The 22,279-nt window shown below is 50.4% G+C and overlaps 1 protein-coding gene and 1 pseudogene across 1 annotated transcript in view; both read left to right on the forward strand.

The window, feature by feature from the left end:
• The first annotated feature begins 10,685 nt into the window (after positions 1-10,685).
• Positions 10,686-12,226, forward strand: LOC135899199 (uncharacterized; annotated as a pseudogene).
• Positions 12,227-20,739: 8,513 nt separating this feature from the next.
• Positions 20,740-22,279, forward strand: part of LOC135899225 (glutamate receptor ionotropic, kainate 2-like) — a 99,070-nt gene continuing 97,530 nt past the window's right edge. The window contains exon 1 of the mRNA XM_065428491.2: positions 20,740-20,914. Coding sequence (XP_065284563.1) covers positions 20,821-20,914 — 94 coding nt within the window. The 5' untranslated portion in view covers positions 20,740-20,820. The remainder of the gene's footprint in view (positions 20,915-22,279) is intronic.

The raw sequence follows: 22,279 nt of genomic DNA on the forward strand, positions 1-22,279 counted from the left end.
TACGAATGGCATAGCAAGTGACAGACGCATACTGTTTTTGGGTACAATTGTGTAGCTATTAGCAATAAATGAAGCAAATTTTTGCTTTGCTTATGAACAACGGCAAGTGTTCAGGCCCTTTACCCGTGCTGTGTTTTTCTCCTGCGCATGCATTTGCGTTTGCTGTGTGGATTGTACCAAGGGTATCATTCAGCATGCAAAAATTAAAAAGTAGAATCAGTGAGCTGAAATTCATTTTTTTTTTCATTTTCGCGTGCTAGATGATACCTTAGGAACAATCCACCGAGTAAACACAAACGCATGTGCAGGAGGATAAAAACCGCAACAGCGTGAGCCAAAAGTCTGAACACTTGTCGTTGGCAAAGCGAAAATTTGCCTCATTTATTGATTAGCAGCTACAGAACTGTAGCCCAAAAAAATGAGTCTGTCACTTACAATATACTATTCAAAAGTAAAGAAATTTCTCTGGCTCCCGCGGTCACCTTTGTTGTACTTTTTGCATTTGTCTTAATATTTTTTAGGCCAAACAAGAGATGTTGCGGTATGCGTAAGGTCTAAGTTGCCTGCAAAACGCAATGTTTCTTTTTTTTTTCTTTTTTCTTACTTAGGTTCAGAGAGACAAAGCGACACCCTTTGTCCCGAAAACCGCACGAGGTGGACACGTGAACTATTTCGAAGCGCAAGCGCATGTAAAGGCAGCGTCCGGAAAGGACTGGCCGAGGGGCTTCCTCCGCGAAGGCTCACATTTCTCCGCGCCCGGTTGTAGTCTGCTTAATCCGGCCGCGGAAAGAAGCGCGCAAGAAAGAAGAGGCGCAAGCAGAAAGAAGCGCGAAAGAAGGAAGAGACGCGCCTTTGTTGCTAGGCGACAACTGCCTTGGCGGAGCATGCGCAGAGCAACGGGCTTTTATGAAACATACCGCAGAAAGAAGAGCCGCGTCCCCGTTGCTAGGCGACACCGGCTCTATATACGGAGCATGCGCAGCACGGTGTCCATCTGGGACCTCCTGCAAGCCGCTTTGTGTGAACATTTTAATCGTTCAACCGGTATATTGTAAAAGTAACCTTTATATTTAGGCAAAGACACTCAATACTGTATGCCTATACTAGAGGTTAAAGTGTTGTAACCTCTAGTTGAGGTGCACGCTTTCTTACCTTTAATAGAAGTTAAATTTGTAAAGGTTGATTTGTAACTTATAAGTTAAAGGTGCACAAATCTGTGAGAATGTACCCCTTTAGTAAAGGTTACCGTGCTAAGAGTGTATGTAGAAGCGGGACGTCAATACTCGAACAAGAGTGATCCTATATATGAAATAAAATAGACACTCTTAAAAAAAGTTTGCTCACATTGGGGCATATATTTTGCACCACAACGATAATCGTCATCTGCCTTGCCCGTATTTCTTTTATTTAACGCTTCGAGCCCGGTATTTTCAAGTCGCGAACGGCATGCGCGTTATCAGCGTGTCACAGCATTCTCGACAAGAAAGTACTGAGCGCAGCGGCGTTTTCAAGAAAGGAAACGCAAGCATAGCAGATGACGATTATCGTTGTGGAACAAATATACACCCCAAAGGTGTATATTGTGTGTGTGTGTGTGTACACACACACACACACACACAAACACACACAACCCCGGACTAACATCAGGCCTGGGCAAAATTACGTCACTCATGTCTCTCAGTCGCTTTGTGCGATGTTCTTTATATCTTTTCATTCTCTCACTTAAGAAACCCTTCATTAAAATTTGTGAATTCAGCGCAATAAATTTTTGAATATTATTTAATTCTCATTATTGAAATTTAGCGCCAAATGTGTGTGTCGTCTCTACGCCTTTTGCCTCTATCATGAAATACTAACAAGCCCTATGTGCAACTATAGTGAACTATAATTACCCCGGACCTGCGCTAGCTGATTCGAAGTTGTGCCTGCAAATTTCCTTATTTCATTACGCCATCTAATTTTCTGCCGTCTTTGACAGTGCTTCCTCTCTCCTAGGGCCCACCCTGTATTTCTAATGGACCAATTGGACTAATGGACTAATGGACCAAATGGACCAAGCTCCAATTTTTCCTCTTAAATTTGACTACCACTATACCCCTGTTTGCTCTGTGATCCACACCACTCTGTTCATGTCCCAACATTATAGGCCTTAGCTTTTCCCTTCCATCGCTTGTTTCAGCGGTCCTTAACTTGTCCTCTAGCTTCAGTGTTAACCTCCGAGTTTCTGCCCCACGTGGTGGTGCATTCTTATTTTCAACGACGACTCAGGAAACTCCACACCGCAGCGTATACAGGTACGATTCGTCCGCGTTGCGGTGTACACTGTCCTTATCATCGGCATGTTTACGGCACGTGTTAGTATCGCCGGCCGCTACACTCATGGTATCTTCACCGTGATTGTTCGTTGCCCCCACGACCTAATTCACGGACTCGATTTTCTCCCTGGGCATTCGGCGTTTATGCACTGGTCTGTCAGTACCCTTTGCCTTGAGTTGCCGATTCTCGCAGAACTTTCGGACGCACCCCCATGCCGCTTACGCCCCACAGGCTTTATTAGCCTGCCACCAAAGTTATTAGCCTATATTGGACTGTCGTATTCACCACCTGTTACTGATGGCGATTACCTCGTTACTCCTCTGTCCGACATTACACTGTAGGATCACGTCACCGTGGCTCATAATGTTCCTGTTATTAGGGCTAACTGGACCCGCATGCCTATCTTTAACTTTGGATTGCCAAAGCGAATTCTACCACAAGGTGTTTGTCTTGCCAACATTGTTTCTCTGGGCGACCATCAAGTGGCGGCTTTAACAACCGATGAGTCTTCCGACCTTAGCAGGCCCTCCGCGCCAGCCTCCTGCGCCGATGCTAACGTAAAGAAAATGGTTACGGCGGACCTGTCATCTGCGCAGGCTGAAAATCTCCGCAAAGTTTTATCGCACTGCTAAGACATTTTCGACTTCGACGATCGCCCTTTAGGTCAGACGCTTGCGGTCAAGCATCGCATTCATACTGGCGATGCTACACCTATTCACCGACCACCATATCGAGTTTCTGCGTCGGAACGCGGATCAATCCGAAGTGAAGTGAACAAAATGCTTGCCAAAAACATCATTGAGGCGAAGGACGGCACGAGCCACTTCTGTGCGGACGAGCATCATCCGAACAAAATTACTAAGAAAGGCGTCTGTACCCGCTCCCACGTATAAACGACGCCCTTTGACTGCCTGCACGGTTTCACCCATTTCTCTTCTATTGATCTTCGTTCTCGATACTGGCAGATTGCTGTTGACGATATGGACAGAGAAAAGACCACATTCATAACAACCGATGATGCCCTTTGGATTATGTAACGCTCCGGCCACCTTTGAGCATATGATTAACTCCTTGCTCCAAGGTTTTAAATGGTCCACATGTTTCTGCTACCTCGACGATGTCATCGTCTTCTCGCCAACGTTCGACACTCACCCTGAGCGTTTAGAAACTATACTTGACGTTTTTCGAACGGCAAACCTGCAACGCAACTCGTCAAAATATCGTTTTGGCCTTCGCCAAACTACTGTCCTGGGCCATCTCGTCGACGCTTCCGGAGTACAGCCAGAACTCGCCCTGTTCGACGCTTTTCGGTTCCGGTTTGTAGCGCTATGCTCGTGCGTTCGTCGTATTGTTCAAGATTTTGCGGCAATTGTTAGACCTTTTGTTAGTTGTTAACCTTTTGAAGAAAGGCGCACAATTCTCGAGGGGTACTTCAGAAGCCGCCGCCTTTTCTTGTCTCGTCACTCTTCTCACCTCACCCCCCATCCTCGCCCACTTCGACCTTGATGCCCCTTCAGTATTGCGCACCGATGCCAGCGGTCATGGCATTGGTACTTTCCTAGCCCAGTGTCAGCGTGTCCAGGATCGCGCTATTGCTTATGCAAGTCGCCTGCTATCACCATCGGGGCGCAACTATTCAATTACGGAAACGAAATGTCTTGCTGTTGTCTGGGCGGTTGCGAAGTTCCGTCCCTACCGCTACTGTCGTCCTTTCTCCGTAGTCACTGACCGTCATGTTCTTTGCGGACTCTCATCCCTAAAGGATCCTACAGGCCGGCTTTGTCGATCGGCTTTAAGGCTCCAAGGGTTTTCATATTCCGTGGTTTACAAGTCTGGCAGCCTGCACCAAGACGCTGACACCTTGTCGCGTTACCTTGTTGACGACTCTCACCCCTCAAATACATACTGACAGTGCTGCTCGCGCTTTTTCAGTATCACAGCTTCTTCACATCGCCGGCGAGCAATACCGTTACGACTACATCAAAGCACTCATCGACCGTTTTGAACCTTCTCCGGCCGATGCTACACTACGCCTCTTCGTCCACCGCGACGGTATACTTTGTACCGCCGTAAAATTCATCCATACGGCTTTGATTTTTCACTTGTTATACCTAAACACCTTCGCTCAACCGTCCTAGAAGAGTTTCACGACGCACCAGTGGAGGGACACCTCGGCGTATTTGGAACCTACAATCGAGTACGCCAACGTTTTTTCTTGCCGGGCCTTGCCCATTCCATACGACGTTACGTCACCATTTCTGACCTATGCCAACGACGCAAGAAGCCATCCCAGTTAACCGCCGGTTACCTGCAGCCACTTAATATCCCGGCCGAGACCTTCCTTCGGCTTAGACCTCAAACCCCTCAATCTCCCAAAGTAGCGCCATTCACTTCCCTCCTCCTCCGCTCGGCGCGGCCTCGACGGTGGCGCCGCTGGTGGTGGGCCTGCCGTAGCAGACGACGGCTAACACGCTACGGGAGGAAATCCGCGGAAAAGTTCGTTCGAGTCCTGCGGAGCAGTTTTTTCAATCTAGATCTTGCTTTGTCAGTCGGTAACTGGCCTTAAGAATGTCGTGTCGGATTTGCGGAAGAAATAGAGAAAAGCACCATTATTCAAGGCGTATTTAAGGCGTAAAGCGCGCGCACGTTGAAAGTTCGTGTTGCTGAAACACGACACAAGCACGCGGTGTGCTCAGACACGCGAGTAATTACCAGAGTTTCAGGTTTTGACAGCGCGAAAGTATGTGCACGTGGTTTCGTAGGTTAATTTACGTACCTGCAGGATGCTTTTGTTCGGCCGGCGCGTGAGAGATTCCGACTGTCTGCGGTCAGCAATGCCTGGCAGCAGGGCCGTTTCTGTTCCGCGCCTTTTACAGATGTACGTAGCTCATGCACAGGTTGTGGTGGCCATGAGCAACGTTTTCACACATAGGCGGTATAGATAATTTTAACAACGTACCAGCATATGAAATCGTTATTTATTTATTACAGTGCAAATGGATAGAATTTGATAGAAAAGAAAGAAGGAACTTGATGGGACAACTGGAAAGAGGTTCAGAAAATAATTATCCCCCTCCCTCATTGGCACCAGCAACACTTTTGTTGAAGCGCTAATTTTATCTCTGTATACTACGTGCGACTGTATTCTTTTGCGTTGTAAGTTTTCACAAGGAAGCAGTGTTGCGTTAACTGGAACAGTCAAGGCACACAAGACAGAAGAAAAGTTGATCCTTGGGTTTTACATCCCAACACCACGATCTCATAAACACGCCATAATGGGGGCTCTGGATTAATTTTTTTTGCAGCTGGGGTTCTTTAACGCACCCCCAATGCACTGGACACGGGCCCGTTTTGACATGGGCGTCAAATGAAGAGGTTGGAGGAGCCGTGTCACTTCACAAAGCCGCGCGTTCTTTGCCACTTGCTCGAAGTCAGCCCGCCCGATCTTGTGAATCCACACTTTTCTTCGTTTTGCGTTGCGCCCGGCGGATGGTAAAACAAAAAGCTTTTTGCCGTCACTGGGTCTGTTGTGGCAACCGTAGGCGCAGCAGCGCGGCATCGCAATTAAGCACTCGGCCCTAACACATTGTATAAAACTACCTCGCTCCTTCAAACCGCCTGCCGTACTTCGTCGCGCAGGCCCAAGAATGGGGGTCGCAGGCCCAAGATTGGGGGTCGCAGCGCGCTGGAAAGAAAAGATATACAAAAGCGCGGCGCCTGCTCTGCGCCGAAAAGAAAAAAATATACAAAAGCGCGGGGCCCGCTTTCACGTGACACAGATTGGCCAATGGGGGAGCGGAGGAGGCTGGGGCGACAGGAGGAGTGGAGGAGGAAGCGCCTGGGTGAGCGGGGTGGCGGAAAGATCTAAGAATGGCGCTACTTTGAAAAATTGAGGGGCTTTACTTAGACCTTATCGGCCCTTTTCCGGTTTCTACATCAGGGAACAAGTGGGTTATGCTGTCGTTGCGGCTGAACAATGCGACCCGCTACGCCATAACACGCGCTCTACCGGCCATTTGCGCAACTGATGTTGCGGACTTCCTCCAACACGATAACATTTGGATGCACGTTTTCCGCGTCAAGTACTCATATCCACAGCCATACGTTTCTGTCCAAAGTCATTTACGAGATCATGCATGTCTGCTTTATGCAGCATGAAATTACCACCTCCCACCGTCCACAAACAAACGGCCCTACTGAGCGTTTGAAACGAACCGTTACAGACATGATATTGCTATACGTTTCAGTCGACCACCGTGACTGGGACCTTGCTCTACCTTACATTACCTTAACTCTTCCCCTTTCGAAACTGCTGGCTATTCAAAGTTCTACCTCTTGTATGGTGGATAACCAACGATACCATAAACACTGTGCTTCCGTCCACCACAGCTTCAACTAGCGATTATGCCCGGGATGTTTTTGCCCGTGCTGACCATGCTCTCCAACTTGCACGCGCCCGTCGAAGTGTCTCAAGACAAACAGAGCACCGCCACAACCTCCGTCACCATGATGTCCATTTTTCGCCCGGCACCCTCGTGTTGCTTTGGTCACCATCTCGTAAAGTTCGCCTTTGTGACAAACTACTCTCCTTTTACACAGGCACGCGTATCGCGTGTTCCGCCAAGATACCGATGTCACCTACGAAATCATTCTAGCCACTTCCAGTACGTCCTCCACTGGGACAACCAGTGACATTCTCTACATCGCCAGACTCACGCCCTACGACTGTCCACGCTCATTAGATATTTAACAGTACCGGGACGGCGCTTTTGCCGCCAGGAGAGGGGGGGGGAGGAGGGGAGTAGTATAACGATACCATCCACAGATGCTCAAGAGCCGCGAGAAAGACGATGATGCATCTGGGCTCTTGGCGCGAGCGAGTGTATGCCTGGTAGTGTGGCTCCAGTGTAAGTGCAGTGTAAATAGTCTCTTTTGACTGTGTCTTTCCGCACGCTGAAATATGTATGCGGTCATGATATTTTCGAAAAATTATAAGATGTGGATCACATAATAGCAAGCGGCCGGCAATACAGACCGCGTTGCCCGCAACCGTTGGTGACGTGGCAGTAACCAATTAAAAAAAAGAAAAGCTTTGGTCTGAGCCGCCAAAAACATATAGCGCATGTGAGTGCGGTACACGACACATTTACCTCATAGCTCTATAGCCTATAGTTAGCACAGGGGTTATTAACGCACACTTCGAGAAATACCTTTTACAATACGTACAAGTGGAGGGAAACGACAGTGTTTATTGCATTTCACATTCTGGATGTGAGGTAATGCTACTAAGAGCAGGCCACCATGCTCTATAAATTGTTGCTTTATATGTCTCGCGCCACACGCTATTGAAAGTAAATAAATTTGACCTGTAAAAATGCAGAAGATTCTACAAATGGAAATCTATATACATCGAAGTTTTGTATAAGTGCATAATGAGTCCAAACACGAGTACACGCAGGCACGCAGGCACGCACGCACGCACGCACGCACGCACGCACGCACGCACGCACGCACGAACACACACACAAGCACGGACACACACAAATTATACCGAGCGTTTTGTTAAGTGGAGTTTCTGACTACACTAGCGAGTATGACGGACCTCTTGAACGCATCATAGCTTCGGAGGCAGCGTTCGCATACGTACGTATAGTGCAATTCGAATCCATTCTATCCGCAAGAAGCGTTTACTTCCTCATTACCTGCATCCGGCGATGCGGTGGTGGTGTTCAAGGACCCGAAAGGATTCGGTGGTGGTGCAAGGAACCAAGCGGTGCGCACTCTGCGGTGATTGGTTGGCATATTCGGCAAGATACCAGCCAGGCCGCAGCCGTGGTCACGAGACCCGGTGAGGCTCGCAAAGAAAAGCTTCGCTTTCAAAAGAAAAAAAAACAGCATATATGTTGAAGGTGTATGCAGGTTTCATGCGCGCATTTATAAAAATAAACTAATTTAAGAAAACTGAATAAATCGAGTGCCAACATGCTTACATGTCAGAGCGCAAAAAAAGGGGGGGGCAGGGATGCGCCACGAGATTGGGTAACAAGACGGCTGCTCACGAAATTTGGTGTCGAATAGCGTTAACGCTTTGGTGCTGTGACCACCTTGAAGCAGCGCTTGCATTTACACTCGCCGACAGCTCTCGGTGGCAATGAAGGGAAATCTACGGAGATATAGTGCGCACTAGCGAGAGCACGTCTGATAAAAAAAAAAAGGAAATACCCGCGCTTTCAACCGCGTTGGTTTAAGCCGGGGAAGCGGAAACATAATTACCTTATTCACAACAACTAAATAGACAAAATACACCGCTTGATCTTAAAGTTGATTATATTGCGTTTCTTTTTAAATCTTCCGTGTCTCAAAAAACGCGAAACCGCGACACGCGGAAGCTGCGTCGATTCAGCGTCTGTTCCTCGAAACCACAAGCGTTGCTAAGCGCGGCCGGACTACATGGCGCGGTAAAGTAGTGCATCAAACCGGTCTTCCGGGAAAGCCGGTTATCCGGTTATTCGATTTGAAAACCGGATAACCGGAGGGATCGCTTATGCGGTCAATAGTGCCCGGATTATCGGATATTTGTTATTCTGTATACTCGATGTGAAAGTATACCTCTCGTTCTCATTGTATTCTTATCTTTCTAGTTAATTATTCAACCGCTCTTGTAAACCCGACATCTGCTCTGGTTAGCCTCCTTACCGTTCCCTTTTTTGAACACCAAATATTCGTGTCCGAATATCAGGCTAACCGGTTATTTAAACCGGACATCCTGAATATTCATTCTTGAAATTAGGATAACCGGCTTCCACTTCCCACTTCCAGACCCACTTCCCTCCGGTTAAACCGGTAGCCGGTTGGACGGATATTTGCAAGCACTGCGGCAAAACGTGTGCAGGAGCTCGGGCTTCGTAACTTTCTCTTCATTACCACAGAAAGCTGACTGCGAGTATAGGATATCCAAGCCAGCGTTGTGAGATGCCCGGTAGTTTCCCGGCTGCTGACCATTCTGCCCAGCAGCAGTCACTATGCGTACTATACGTCATGAAATGTCGCACCCGCGTGTATGGTTAGCAGGCACGTACACAGATAGGGGCCGGAGGGGGGGGGGGCTGCCCCCCAAATTTAAGCGGCATAATCCCCCTTCCCCCCGCCCCCACCCAAGACCACGCCACCACACCTCCCACGCATTCCTAAAGCGCCGCCAAATCAATCTTGAGACTCAACAGCTATTTGTCGGTCTACATTTTGCTGCTTTTTTCTCATAGGCCAGTTTTTTCATCGATTTGGTGCCCGCGTGATTAACTCGAGCTGCGTTCAGATGTCACCATCTATTGTAACGGTCACGCGCCTCGCTGTTGCTTATTTGTTAGTTCAACTTTCTTTGTTTAGACTGATCCAGGCACCAGGATAAGGATTCAGTTCGTACTCAGCTGGTCCGTATGCTCGTGTAACGAGTTGCGGCTGGAAAAAACGCCAGTTGCGTTCAACTTTTCCTTTTGCTTCATTATTTCCTCGAGTGACGGCTTGCCGCGACAGTGGCAGATCCTCGGAACCATATACCCACAATATGGGTTAGATAAGCTGGAAAATAAAATAATGCGAAGCAGCGTCCATCATCAAACCCTGCAATAAACGTTAAGCCCATAAGCAATTTGAATGTCACTTGTTAAGTCGTCTGTTTTTTCCCCAATTGTACAGAATTAAGTTTTTGTGCAAAGTTGGCAACTGGAAACAAGAGCCGCAAGGAGTTGACAAATGAAGCCATCTACTAAGGGAGAGAGCCGGGGCAACGGCTAGACAGGAAGGAAAAGCGAAAATTTACAAATTTACCAGTTGTTTAGAAAAGTATTTATGCATCAGCTTCTTATAATTTAAAAGGGAAGTCAAGAAAACGTCACCGGAAGCGGAGAATGACCCGTGTGTTTTGCATGACACTTCTACAGTTATCAGTCGAGCCGCCTGACGTAGTCACTTCTCTGCTGTGGTTATGTGGGTGTTTTTCTAATCTTCCGGGGAGACGACGACGAAGAAGAAGCGCTCGTCCCTAGTCAGAGATCGGCTCCGTGATTGCTAGCCAATTACGCAGTGCTAATTACCTCGTACCAAAGTTTTGCTTGCACCAATGTGTCCGTGAAGGCGAGCGGCATCGACCGATACCAGCTGACCCCAGAGGTGCGTTTTTCTTTGCCACATTTCGTGACTGCTTCTACTGCCGCCGTGCGGAGGATTGCTAAGCTTAGGCGTGTTCCGCGGACACTCGGCCCAACAACACCATCGCACCGACAGCGGCCTGCCGTACACCTCGGCGGCTGCCACTCGTCAGCTCCGAGATGGCGGCGCCCTCTGAAACAACAATGATCGTGGACAATCACATGTGCGTTCAAGTTCAGGGAACAGAGATATCACCCGAGGAATACCACAGCGACGCCGGATGGACGCTCGCGGGGGAACGCATGTCGAGGCTGCGCCAGCGGACCCCCGCCAGCGGCAAGCCCGACGGACCCGGCGGGAGTCAAACAAGCACGAGGTCAAAATTCTACAAGAACGTCAGAGCCTCGGCCATCAAGGCAGCACGCATGCCAGCCATGCCACTAGAAGAAACCAAGATAGTTGTCAGACCCAGAGGGGGACTGGACATCGTCAAGACCGGCACCACCACCGTCGCTGCGGCCATACTCGCTGCGGCCATGATCACGAGCGAGGAAAGCGCCGCGGACACCATCTGCCCCAACACACAACAGAACATCATGGTCGTAAGTATACACCGAGCGAAGACAATGCGGCAAGGTACGCTAAAATTCAGGAAATATCCATTTAAGGCAAACCCTACGAGGTCAGCGCATAATGCACGGCACCTCACGGCACCGTGAAGGGCGTCATCAGAGGCATCCCCATCGACGCGAGCGCCGAAGACCTAGATAGAAGGATCGTCAACGAGAGGAACCCGCTAGCAGTGGCCTCAAAAAGGAATGGAAGCACGACCACTGCGATTGTGGTGTTGCAGGGGCCCAAGGTACCGAACTTTGTCCGATATGGAGTCACCCTGATTCCGTGCCGCCTCTACAAGAAACAGATCGACGTCTGCCAGCAGTGCGGCCGAGTGCGACACCGCAAGGACGTTTGCCCGACCCCCACAATCAAGACGTGCCTGGCCTGCGGACTCGCGAACCCTACAGAAGACCATCGCTGTACCCCAAAATGTCAGTTGTGCGGAGGCGAACACCGGACCGGAGACCGAACGTGCAAGGCGAAATACAAGATCCCCTACGTAGTGCGCAAGCGACAATGGGAGCGCCGACAGGCCGAACGCCAGCTGCTGTCGGAGAGCGATTTCCCGCAACTCGACAAGCCGCCAGCTGCGCGAAAGTCAAGGACCCCATCGGAAAACCGCGCGCCCAAATCCAGAGACAGCAGTTGTTGCAAGAGAAGCCTCAGCAGGAAAACGTCACCATCACGTGAGCCAGTGAGCTGGGTCGACGCAGCGAAAGGAAACAACATAAGGAACGCGCAGAAAATCACCGATACCACGAAGAAAGAAGATATTAATAAGGGCCGGGAGGCAAATGAGCTCCTAAGACAGGAAAACGCGGCGTTGCGAGCGACCATCAACAACCTCACGAAAGAGATCGACGAGATTCGTCAGTTGCTGCTATGCAACAACGAGCCTCTACAGAGATCCACGCCGAGCACAAGCAAGACCGAGGAAACGACAACGAACATCCAGGAGAAAGCCACAGAGGAACCGGCACCGAAGAAGCGAGCCATCGAGGCCACGCGCACGCAAACAGAAAACGATCGCATCGACAGCCTCGAAGCGAAATTCGAAGCGACATTCAGCACACTCGAACAGCTAATCAAGACAAACATCGCAGCAGTGACAGCACTGAAACAAACAATGGAGACCTACCAAGCCGATAACACGAACAGATTCACCTACATCGAAAGGACCCTACAGCCGATGGTAGGCCACCCGACGTTTGCGCCCCTCTTCGCGCATCATCCACCCAACCAGGGAGCCCCGTACACGGCAACGCAATCATGGCCGCCAACGCAACACCAGCAGCAGCAGGTGTAACCGCGTGGCAGTGGAACTGTCGCGGCTTCGGAAGGAAGAAGGCAGTCATCCAACAGCACATCGTACATGCCGCGCGCAAGCCAGACGTTATACTACTACAAGAGACACTAACCGACGCACCATCCCTCCCCGGCTACAGAGTGCACAAGGGACCGCCCGACGGCAGAGGCCTGTGCACCCTGGTCAGGAAGGCACTCACGTTCGTCGAACATGAGCTGCAAAGCAATATCAAGATCGAGCACACACTCACCGAAATCATCCCGGGCAAGAAGAGAAAAGGAAGCATATTTCTGCTCAACGTCTACAGCAACCCATCTCAGAGAAAACAGAGATTCAAGACATTACTGCACAGAGCCAGCACCGCAGCGGGCCGTAACACGCTGATCGCGTGCAGAGACTTCAACGCGATGAACCCTGCTTGGGGCTACAACAAGTACACAGCAAAGGGCCGCGACCTGTACCAAGACGCCACGGAACTCGACTTCACCCTCATCACGGACCCGACACATCCGGCGAGAATTGGTAACTCCGTGTCCCGGGACACCACTCCGGACCTCACGTTCGTCAAGAACGACATCCGGGGCGCGATCACCTGGAGAAACACGGAGTTTGGCCTAGGCAGCGACCACACCATCGTGGAAATCGGCATACCGGAACACAACGACACCAGCGTCAAAACACACAGATGGATAGACTGGGATGCCTTTCGAGACGCCAGAAGCCAGAAGAGCGACGGTGACGACGAGATCGAATACATCGACTCGTGGACGGCCGAAATCACCAAGAGCGTACGCGATGCGACCAAAGAGATTGAAACGGGCGCGGAGATCGACATAGTAGACAGCCGGCTTGCGCATCTCATCGAGGCCAAACAGTCGATACTAAATCGCTGGAAGAAACAACGGCTTAACCGCCGACTGAGAAAGAAGGTGGCGAAGCTGAACCGAGCGATCGAGGATCACTGCCGCGCTCTCTGCATGCAACAGTGGAACGACATCTGCAACGCGGCAGACGGGCAGATGCATAGCGGGAAGACGTGGAACCTACTGCGGCACCTGCTCGACGAAATGAAGACCAAGTCGCACCAAAGGGACAGACTCGCCAAGCCCATACATCGGGCGGTCTCAGCACACGAAATCGACGAAGTCACCAGGCGCATTAACGACAAATACCTGCCGACTACACCTACCGAACAACACGCGCCGTACAGCGGCCTGCCTAACGCGAACCTCGATCGTGACATCGACGTCGAGGAGTTACGCGCGGCCCTGCACGACCTCAACAGCCGGTCGGCAGCCGGCCCAGACCTCGTCACGAACAAGGCGCTCAAGAACCTCGATGACGGCTCGATTGAAAAGCTCGTAAAATACTACAACAAGTGCTGGAGAACGGGCGCGCTGCCAAAGCTGTGGAAGACAGCCAAGACCATCCTGATCCCCAAGCCGGGGAAGCCGCCGGACACGGATAACCTCCGGCCCATCTCGCTCACGTCCTGCGTGGGCAAGGTGCTGGAGCACGTCCTGCTCAACAGGTGGCAAGACTACCTGGAACGAGAAGGGCTGTACCCGGCCACTTTGATCGGCTTCAGACAGCATCTCAGCACGCAGGACGCGATGCTGCAGCTCAAACACCAAATCATCGATGATGGTGGCAGCGCCCGCGACAACAAAGCCATCCTAGGGCTCGACCTGCAGAGCGCCTTCGATAAGGTGAAACACTCGGCGATTCTGTCCCAAGTCTCCAAGCTCAACATGGGGGAAAGATCCTACAACTACATCAAGGACTTCCTCACGGACAAGACCGTCGAGCTACGAGCAGGCGACCTACAGACGCAAGAGAAGAAGCTCGGGAGCACCGGAACACCGCAGGGATCGGTCATTTCGCCGATGCTGTTCAACCTGGTAATGATCGGAGTGGCCGAAAAGCTCGGGTGCATCGAAGACGTCAGGCACACCATCTACGCGGACGATGTCACGATATGGGTCACCGGTGGCAGCGACGCCCACATCGAGGGCGCGCTGCAAGCCGCTGTCGACGAAGTAGAAGACCAGCTGGAAGGCACCGGACTGAGATGTTCGCCGAGCAAATCGGAGCTTCTCATACTCCCACCTACCAAATACAGCAGAGGCAAGACTAGACAACGCGAAAACGAAAAAATCAGAATCGTGACCAAATCCGGCAACGTGATCTCCGAGGTCGGCAAAATTAGGATCCTAGGCATGGTCATCGAAAAGCACGGAAGGAACTGCGAAACCATCACCCGTCTCAAGGCAAAAGCAGCCAACGCGATTTGACTCCTCAAACGAGCCACTTCCCGAAAGGCTGGCATGAGAGAAGAGAGCCTTATTAGGCTCGTCCAATCTTTCATCATCAGCCACGTCGCGTATGTTGCAGCCTACCACAGATGGCTGCAACACGAACGAAACAAAATCAACGTGCTCATCAGAAGAGCGTACAAGACGGCGCTGGGCCTGTTCGAGTCCACAAGCACGACCCGCTTGTGACAACTTGGGCTACACAATACGCTCGAAGAGATAGCCGAAGCGCAACGGACCTCTCAACTGGAGCGGCTGTCCATGACCAAAGTCGGGAGGAAGATACTGGACGATCTGGGAATAAGACGCTCGAACGAGGTGGAGATGAAGCTCCCCGTCCCCGAAGAGGTCCGACGCCAGACCAGAATCGACCCCATACCGAAGAACATGAATCCCGAGTTCAACAAGGGAAGAAGAGCGGCGAGGGCCAAGGCTCTCATCGACCAGCATGCCAACGACGAACACGCGCGGTACGTGGACGCGGCCGAATACCAACGGAACGCCTTCGCAGCGGTCGTCATAGAGGCGTCAACCGGCGCCACGAGGACGGCAGCGAGCGTGAGAAACACCGAAGCGGAGCAGGCGGAGGAGGTACCCATCGCCCTGGCCATCGCCGACGCAGACTGCCACACGGTGCTGAGTGGCTCAAGACAGGCGGTGCGAAACTTCGCCAAAGGGCAAATCTGCAGGGAGGCTGAGCGCGTATTGCGAGCGGTAAAACTAGACGAACGAAAAGTACGACTCAAGTGGTTCCCGGCGCACGCGGGCGACGCGTCGGAACGCAATGAGAACCATAACGAGACGGCACACGCCGCGGCGCGAGCACTAACCGACCGCGCCCCGGCGACAGACCGTCCGACGTGGTTCGGAACCAAGGACCGCATGACGGATTACAATGAAATCACCAAGGCCTACCGCTTGGCTCGCAGGACTTTTCCACCCCCGCACCCGAGACTGAGTCGAGCGGAGGCGGTAGTACTGCGACAGCTCCAGACCGGATCGCTACCGATCCCGAAACTGATGAATCGCATGTACCCCGAGACATATCCAACAGATAAGTGCAGAGTCTGCCGGAGGGAGACCGCAGACTACACGCACATCTTGTGGGACTGCATTAAATATCCAGAAGACGCTAAATCAAGAACACTCCCACCGCGGCTCGAGGCAGCCGCGAAGAGCTACGACCGAGACGATCAGCTCTGGGCCGTCCAGCAGTTCCTCGAGGCGCTCGAAAGGCACGGACCCAGCGAGCCGGCAACGGCGAGCGGAGACCCGCGCCGAGTAACGGCAACTTCGAGGATGACGTAGGCCCTCGTCGGGGCGCGCGAGTGCTCAACTGCAGGCATAAATAAAGTTTCTCCAATCCAATCCAATCTAATCTTCCGCGGTGGACGCAGTACGTCTAGAACCGCAGCGTCCTGCACTCGGCGCGATTGTTCGGGACTGGTGGCCTCGCATCGTTACTCAACTTCCCACATAACAATATGTGTCAGTTTTGGCGCTTGTTAGAGCAGCGAACGAGGGATAAAAGAAAACTGTGATTTTTGCGCAAAGATATATTTCTCTATAATTCTTCCAGAAGTTATTGAAAAAAAACGCAAAAGCTTTTTTTTTTATACTTTCGCTTGTTTACTTGTTCGTGGCACTGTTCTTCCTGCCGTTCTTTTCTGCGCGAGCCCGTTTTATGTGGTTTCTTGTTGGTCAAGTAAGTGAGAGGTGTATCTCACAGGCGTACTGTGAGATACAGCTTATTTCATTTCTATTTTTCGGGTGCACGTGTCTTTATGGCGAGCGGTGGGCTTTATTCACATTTGTACTATTAAAGCTACCCCCACCCCTTTTTTTGCAAAGAAAGTTCATATTGACTTGACCCCCCCCCCCCCCCCTTCCCCCACCCGGAAAAAAAATCCTGGGTATGTACGTGCCTGATGGTTAGCAGCACCTTCCGAGTTGTTCGTGCGAGGGAATTTGCCCACCTCTGGCAGCGACGAATGGAACATTCTTCAGCAAGGTTGACGGTTTGCGGAGTTGGTATGAAAGTTACAGGGAAGCGTAGCGCGAAACGATGAAGAGGTGCCTGCTTCCTTCGTCTTACTACGCCTAATATCCTGCAGGGTCATATTGGCAGAAAGGAGTGACGCAAGGCGTGGCGTCCTGTTTTCGCCGAAATTCGTCGTTGTGACCAAAATGGCTGAATCCACTTCTCTTACAATTCGAACGTTACAGATGCTCACAGTAAGATGGAGACGTGAAGCGGCCAGCAGTGGTAGAGATAGGGTGGCTAGATGTGCGTGTACTTATGGCTGCATAAAGGGCGCTTGGTTGTTCCATGGCTAATGGCCTTACGTTTATTGAGTTAGGTCGAATCGTTGGTTGGCCTAAATTAATTAAATTTCCTAGTTTGCCGACTTTCTATGGCCAGTAAAAAATGGTGACAGCTGCGACAGATGACGAGAAAAGTGCATTAAGTACGCTTTCGCAGCTATCACTGTCAAATTATCCTGTCAGATATGGCTGTGCTCCACAGGTGGCCCGAAATAACAAAGAGTTTTGACCTCCGACTTTTCTCATCGCATGTATAGCTTGGGCTCACCATCGTGCGCAATAAAAATTTTTGGACACCTAAAGGTAAGCCACGGGACAACGGAACGCATTTGAGGATGTAGAACTTGTAAGAGTGTGTAGCAGATATACCTCTAGGGTCAATGTTTCGGCCAGACGAAGGCAGGTGCGCCTTCCCAAACACTGGCTGCAGACATGCATTCCTTGTTCAACCAGTGTCGATCTACTTACCTCACAAGGCACATAGACAAATACCTCTGCGATATTGGGCCACACGCACTCGCTCACCAACATTTTGCGCTGCTGTACAACTGCAACGCCGTTCCCTCAACTGCACGCCACATGTGATCCGCATTGGACTCTTGCGATATTTTATAAGTGAAATGCGGGTTACTTGTTACGAACGTTTGTACAGACGTGTTCGACTAAGCTGCTCTATTTATTGCAGTCAAGTGATCAGGGAAATGGAGCCAATCAGGCTGATTAATGTGCAATTTTTACCTCGCCTTCCTCGACACCAATCGCACGCTCTACATCTGTGAGAAATAGAACACGCAGATCCAACGCAGTGTTGGAATCTACAAGGCGGAGCTTGTTTCAGTTAGCGAGGTGGCAGCAGCGGGTGACCGTGGTCACAGCTTCATCGCATGTGCCTTTAGCTGTCTTCATCACGAGCACGAAGGCGATCTGTAATGCCAGAGGGCTACGAATGCATTGTTCGACTTCTTACGGACAAAAAAACCTGCACGAGCGATTCTAACACTGACAAGTGTCAACTGTTATCATATGTTGCCAAGAACAATTAATTTGTGCATGCGCTTTGTTTCTCTGTCTTTCTTTTTTCCCCTTACCTTCCTACGTCCACTTTCCCCGCTCTCAGTGTAGGCTAGCAAAATGAATTTTCGTTCATGTTAGACTCCTTGCCTTTCGATTTCTTGCTCTTTCTTGTCGAGGGAAGAATGATGATGACCGGTCTGCGCACAGAAAAGCACGACTCGTACCTGAATATATTTAAGGCTACATACCCTTTGTTTTACTTTGGCACATTCATTCTGGAGACTTGGCCAAAAGTGGACACGCCAATGTCCCATACGCAACGCTGAGGTTGCTTGTTCGTGCACATATGTATTAGCACGTGCCCAGTGACTCATATGTTGTTTGGGCCATACAGCATCCAGTAAGAAGTAGTTCATTCGGGCACATACCGAGCGGTCCATGTTGTTTGCTCGACATGATAGCAGCCCGCGCATACCTAGTGACCCAAGTTTGTTCATATATGTCCACAAATATATGCGCCAACAAAACTACTGCGAACGCAGAACCCTGGGGAAGAGGCAAGGAAAGCTTCGCTTTTACATTGGTGACATGTAGTAGCCGCAGAGGCCCCACCCACGCACGCCCACGCACGCTCCCCCCCCCCCCCCCCCCCACACACACACGCCCACATGTTAAATTAAATACCCCTGCCTTATAGCTACCGGCAAACTGTCGCACAGACACTCGCATCCACTCATACTGTCACTTTACCCATAAACACTATCATGGAATGGCCATGAGCAAGTATGCATAAGGAATGGGCCAACCCATGCACATTCGCGCGTATGGCTCGGCGGTTTTCAAAAAGTTGCGATGATTGCGCAAGTTGCATGGTTGCACTGCTCGACGGAGGTCCCGCAATGAACATCGTTTCGTAGTCCGGAAAATGCGCAGTCTTGGTGGATGCTTCTTTCAGCTCTCCATTGCATCGATGTAGTAAGGGATCTGGAGATTTGTGCTTTCTTTTCATCTTATCTTTTTGATGGATTAAGTAATCGGTAACTGATCATTCAACGATTTAATAACGTAGTCTCAATCAGTTCAACGTGTACCAGTATACAGAACAGATATCGATGTCCTATTTGTGTATGTTTGTTCATGTCAGAGGATGCTCGCACCTCTAAATGCAGCTGGCTATTCGGTTCTGTTTAAGACAGCTTTTATTGGCAGACATACTGATGATAGTGCATCCACACTAGGACGATAGCCTAGTGTAGTTCTTGGTCCAATACAAAATACATGTTATATCAGCCTCAAAAGTTCCAAAGAGCACTTACACAGCACAGTACAATAGCACATCGCTGTAGACAAAATGTAGACCATAAGTGACGAGTAACAATCACATGCTATACAATGTCACGATACAAGAAAAAAAATCGTACCGCATTTTAGGCACAATAGGATAAATACGCAAATGACTGCGTGCAAACGCAGATTCACATCATTCACAATTCCATATAAGGTCGAGGCGTACATCAGCTGTCCATTCCGTGCTTCCTTCTCATTGTGTTACCATTAGTTCATTCACCTCTGTCCCTAACCTTGGCTCTCCGGGGACTGAATCTCGGCTCAGTAAAAGTCAGCCCACTCCTTTAGCCTAACTCTAAAAAGAAGGAAAAAGAAAAGAAAGAGTAAATGAGCAGCTTTACCAAGCACAACAGAAAATATAAACAAGCAAGTAGGTCCCGCTTTTCAACTCGCGCAGGACGTATGACGAAGCCCGCGACACTAGCGCCAACTCTGCTTGCATCCTATAACAAATACATTAGACAGCAGGCATGTGCGAATCGCGAACACAGTGCTGCCCATTATAGCTGGTGAAGGTAAGCACTCTTGCCTTTCACTGCTCTACAGTTGGAGGGGCACGCGTCGGTCGTGCCAAGAAGGAACCCCGAGGGAAAGGGGGGAAACCTTGTTAAGCACCGCAAACTTGAGACCGCCTCCTTCGTTCGCGGTTGACAAAACAGCGATGTAGCAAAATCCACTTCGTGGAGCTGGGCCAGCTTGGTCGAACCAAATGGAACGCCGGGTTTTCCAGCTGACATCATCACCATTGGTTAACGGCGCTTCAGTGCTGCGAAACGGCGACAGGGACATTTTTCTGAAAAAACAAAAACAAAAAAAAAACGTCAGCCGAAGTTTTGCGTGTAAAGTTGTGAATTGTCCGCTAGGTCGGAAGTCAAGAACAGACAGAATGAGGGCTTGGGAATAAAAGGTCTTCCGCCTTATGGATGTCCCTTTCCTCGCTTCCTCTCGCACCGATACCTTAACGCACAGGCCTTTTCGCACTTAGCGTCGTATGAAAGGTACGCTGGAGCGCTCGCAGAGGGAGCCTACCAGATCCGTACACAAGCCCCAGCGTTAGCATTTTGTAAAAGGAACGGCAAGTGTACCCGCACTTCCGCGGCGTCGAGGCACTCGATCGCTCCGTCTGCAGCTTACCGGCGTCGTCGGTGAACCCCGACCACGAGAGCGGCGCTCACGTGCGGGCTCGCCGCCTGCCCCCGGTGCGCGTTGGTTCGCGGTCTGCCCGGCCCTTCCGAGGGACTCGGCCGAAACCACGGGCCTTGCACCCGTGGCGAGGGCAGACTCGAGACGCGGCGGCCTTGCAGCCTCGCGCCTCGTCCGGCCCGGGGCGCGGCGAGCGCAGGAGCCCAGTTTAGACGGCGGACGCGAATAGCCGCAGCCCCAGCCCGTCTCGCAGCGGGACGGTGCCGAGCGGAAGGCGGGCGAAGAAGCATGGCGCCGGTGAATTCGGTGGTGCTGCTACTGCTTGCCGTACTGTGGACGGCGGGCGGCTCGCAGGCGGCCATCCCGGAGGTGATCAAGATCGGTGAGTGCGTGTGTGTTACGCTTGCACGGTTGTGCTCTCTGGCCGCTCGGCGTCAGGAGTTTTCGTCGTTCGAAGCAGTTCGGTCTTCTGTCTTGACCGCACGACATTCCAGATATCACGTGTGAAAAGCGAAAGTGCATGGGCAGGAAAAAAAATGTGGAAATGTTGAGAATCTAGCATCAGAATGAACGGAGATTTATTTCAGTGGGAAATACACCAAGCGGAAGTATGGAGTTCTCCGTAAAGAAAAGGACTTCTGAGTGCAAAAGTTGCTTATTTACACGACGAACCGTGGCTGACCTCGAAATGCCCGGAAGGTCCGGTGAATTTTAGGCGAATATTAAAAAAAAAATAAGTTGCTTCTTTACTGCCGCATCGCACGGCCCCAGGTGTCATATCATTGTGCCGTGCATCCGACTCGGAAAGGTTACGGTTGCCACCGTGTTTCAAAGCAAATACGTTAGCGCACAGAAGGTCGGTAGATTGACCAGACAATGCGAGTCGTGATGGTGATGATACCATGTGCCATCACAATGCTTTGCAACCATCGGACCACATTGCAAATCCAGCCTTCGGATTGTGTGTTCACACTGACGATCGTAGGCACGGATACCGACGATAGCGAACGCGAAAGTGGCAACGAAGCTTGGCTCATGCCACTATTTCGAATTAGTAGTCGCTCTCTTCCGAGACATGCGAAATTTGAAAATTTTTCATTTATTTGTATATTTACATTTATGCACTGTTCTTTGCCTCACCATGTAACCTTTACACTATGCAATACCCTCCCCAGAGGGCCTTTATAGTGTTATTGTGAAATAAATAAATAAATAAATAAATAAATAAATAAATAAATAAATAAATACGTCACATATTCTAATCCAACTAGAAGAATGCACCTATTTACTCGAACTACAGTAACAGCTTACTCAAGCTTTTAGGCCCAGCTGCTAGGTAATATGCGGCTTGTAGTAAGAACGGTGTCACAATGGCTCATGCAGAAAGAATTTTTGAAATATTTTACTTTCTTCGGAACCACGCGGTTCTTAGCCATACGGTCCTTTGTTAAGGTAATAGTAAAATCCAATAGTATCGTATAGTACAAATAAATCACTGGTGTTATTCCATCACATCTCATTGACGGTAACCCTAAGTGCCCAAAAAATGCCAACCATGCCAAAGATAGCCAACCATCTCAACGCTTTAGTGGCAGCAGCGTTTGAACTTTCTCAGCATTCACTATTTAAATATTGTCAGAGTTCAGCCGAGCTGAACACCGAGAAGCCTTGGACACTCGCGGCTCAATTGTGACGTTAAAACTGAACCGCAACGGTAACTGACCGAGCGCTGTCATCAAAAGCCTGA

The sequence above is a fragment of the Dermacentor albipictus genome, chromosome 5 (assembly GCF_038994185.2).
Source record: "Dermacentor albipictus isolate Rhodes 1998 colony chromosome 5, USDA_Dalb.pri_finalv2, whole genome shotgun sequence".
In the NCBI taxonomy this organism is placed as follows: Eukaryota; Metazoa; Arthropoda; class Arachnida; order Ixodida; family Ixodidae; genus Dermacentor; species Dermacentor albipictus.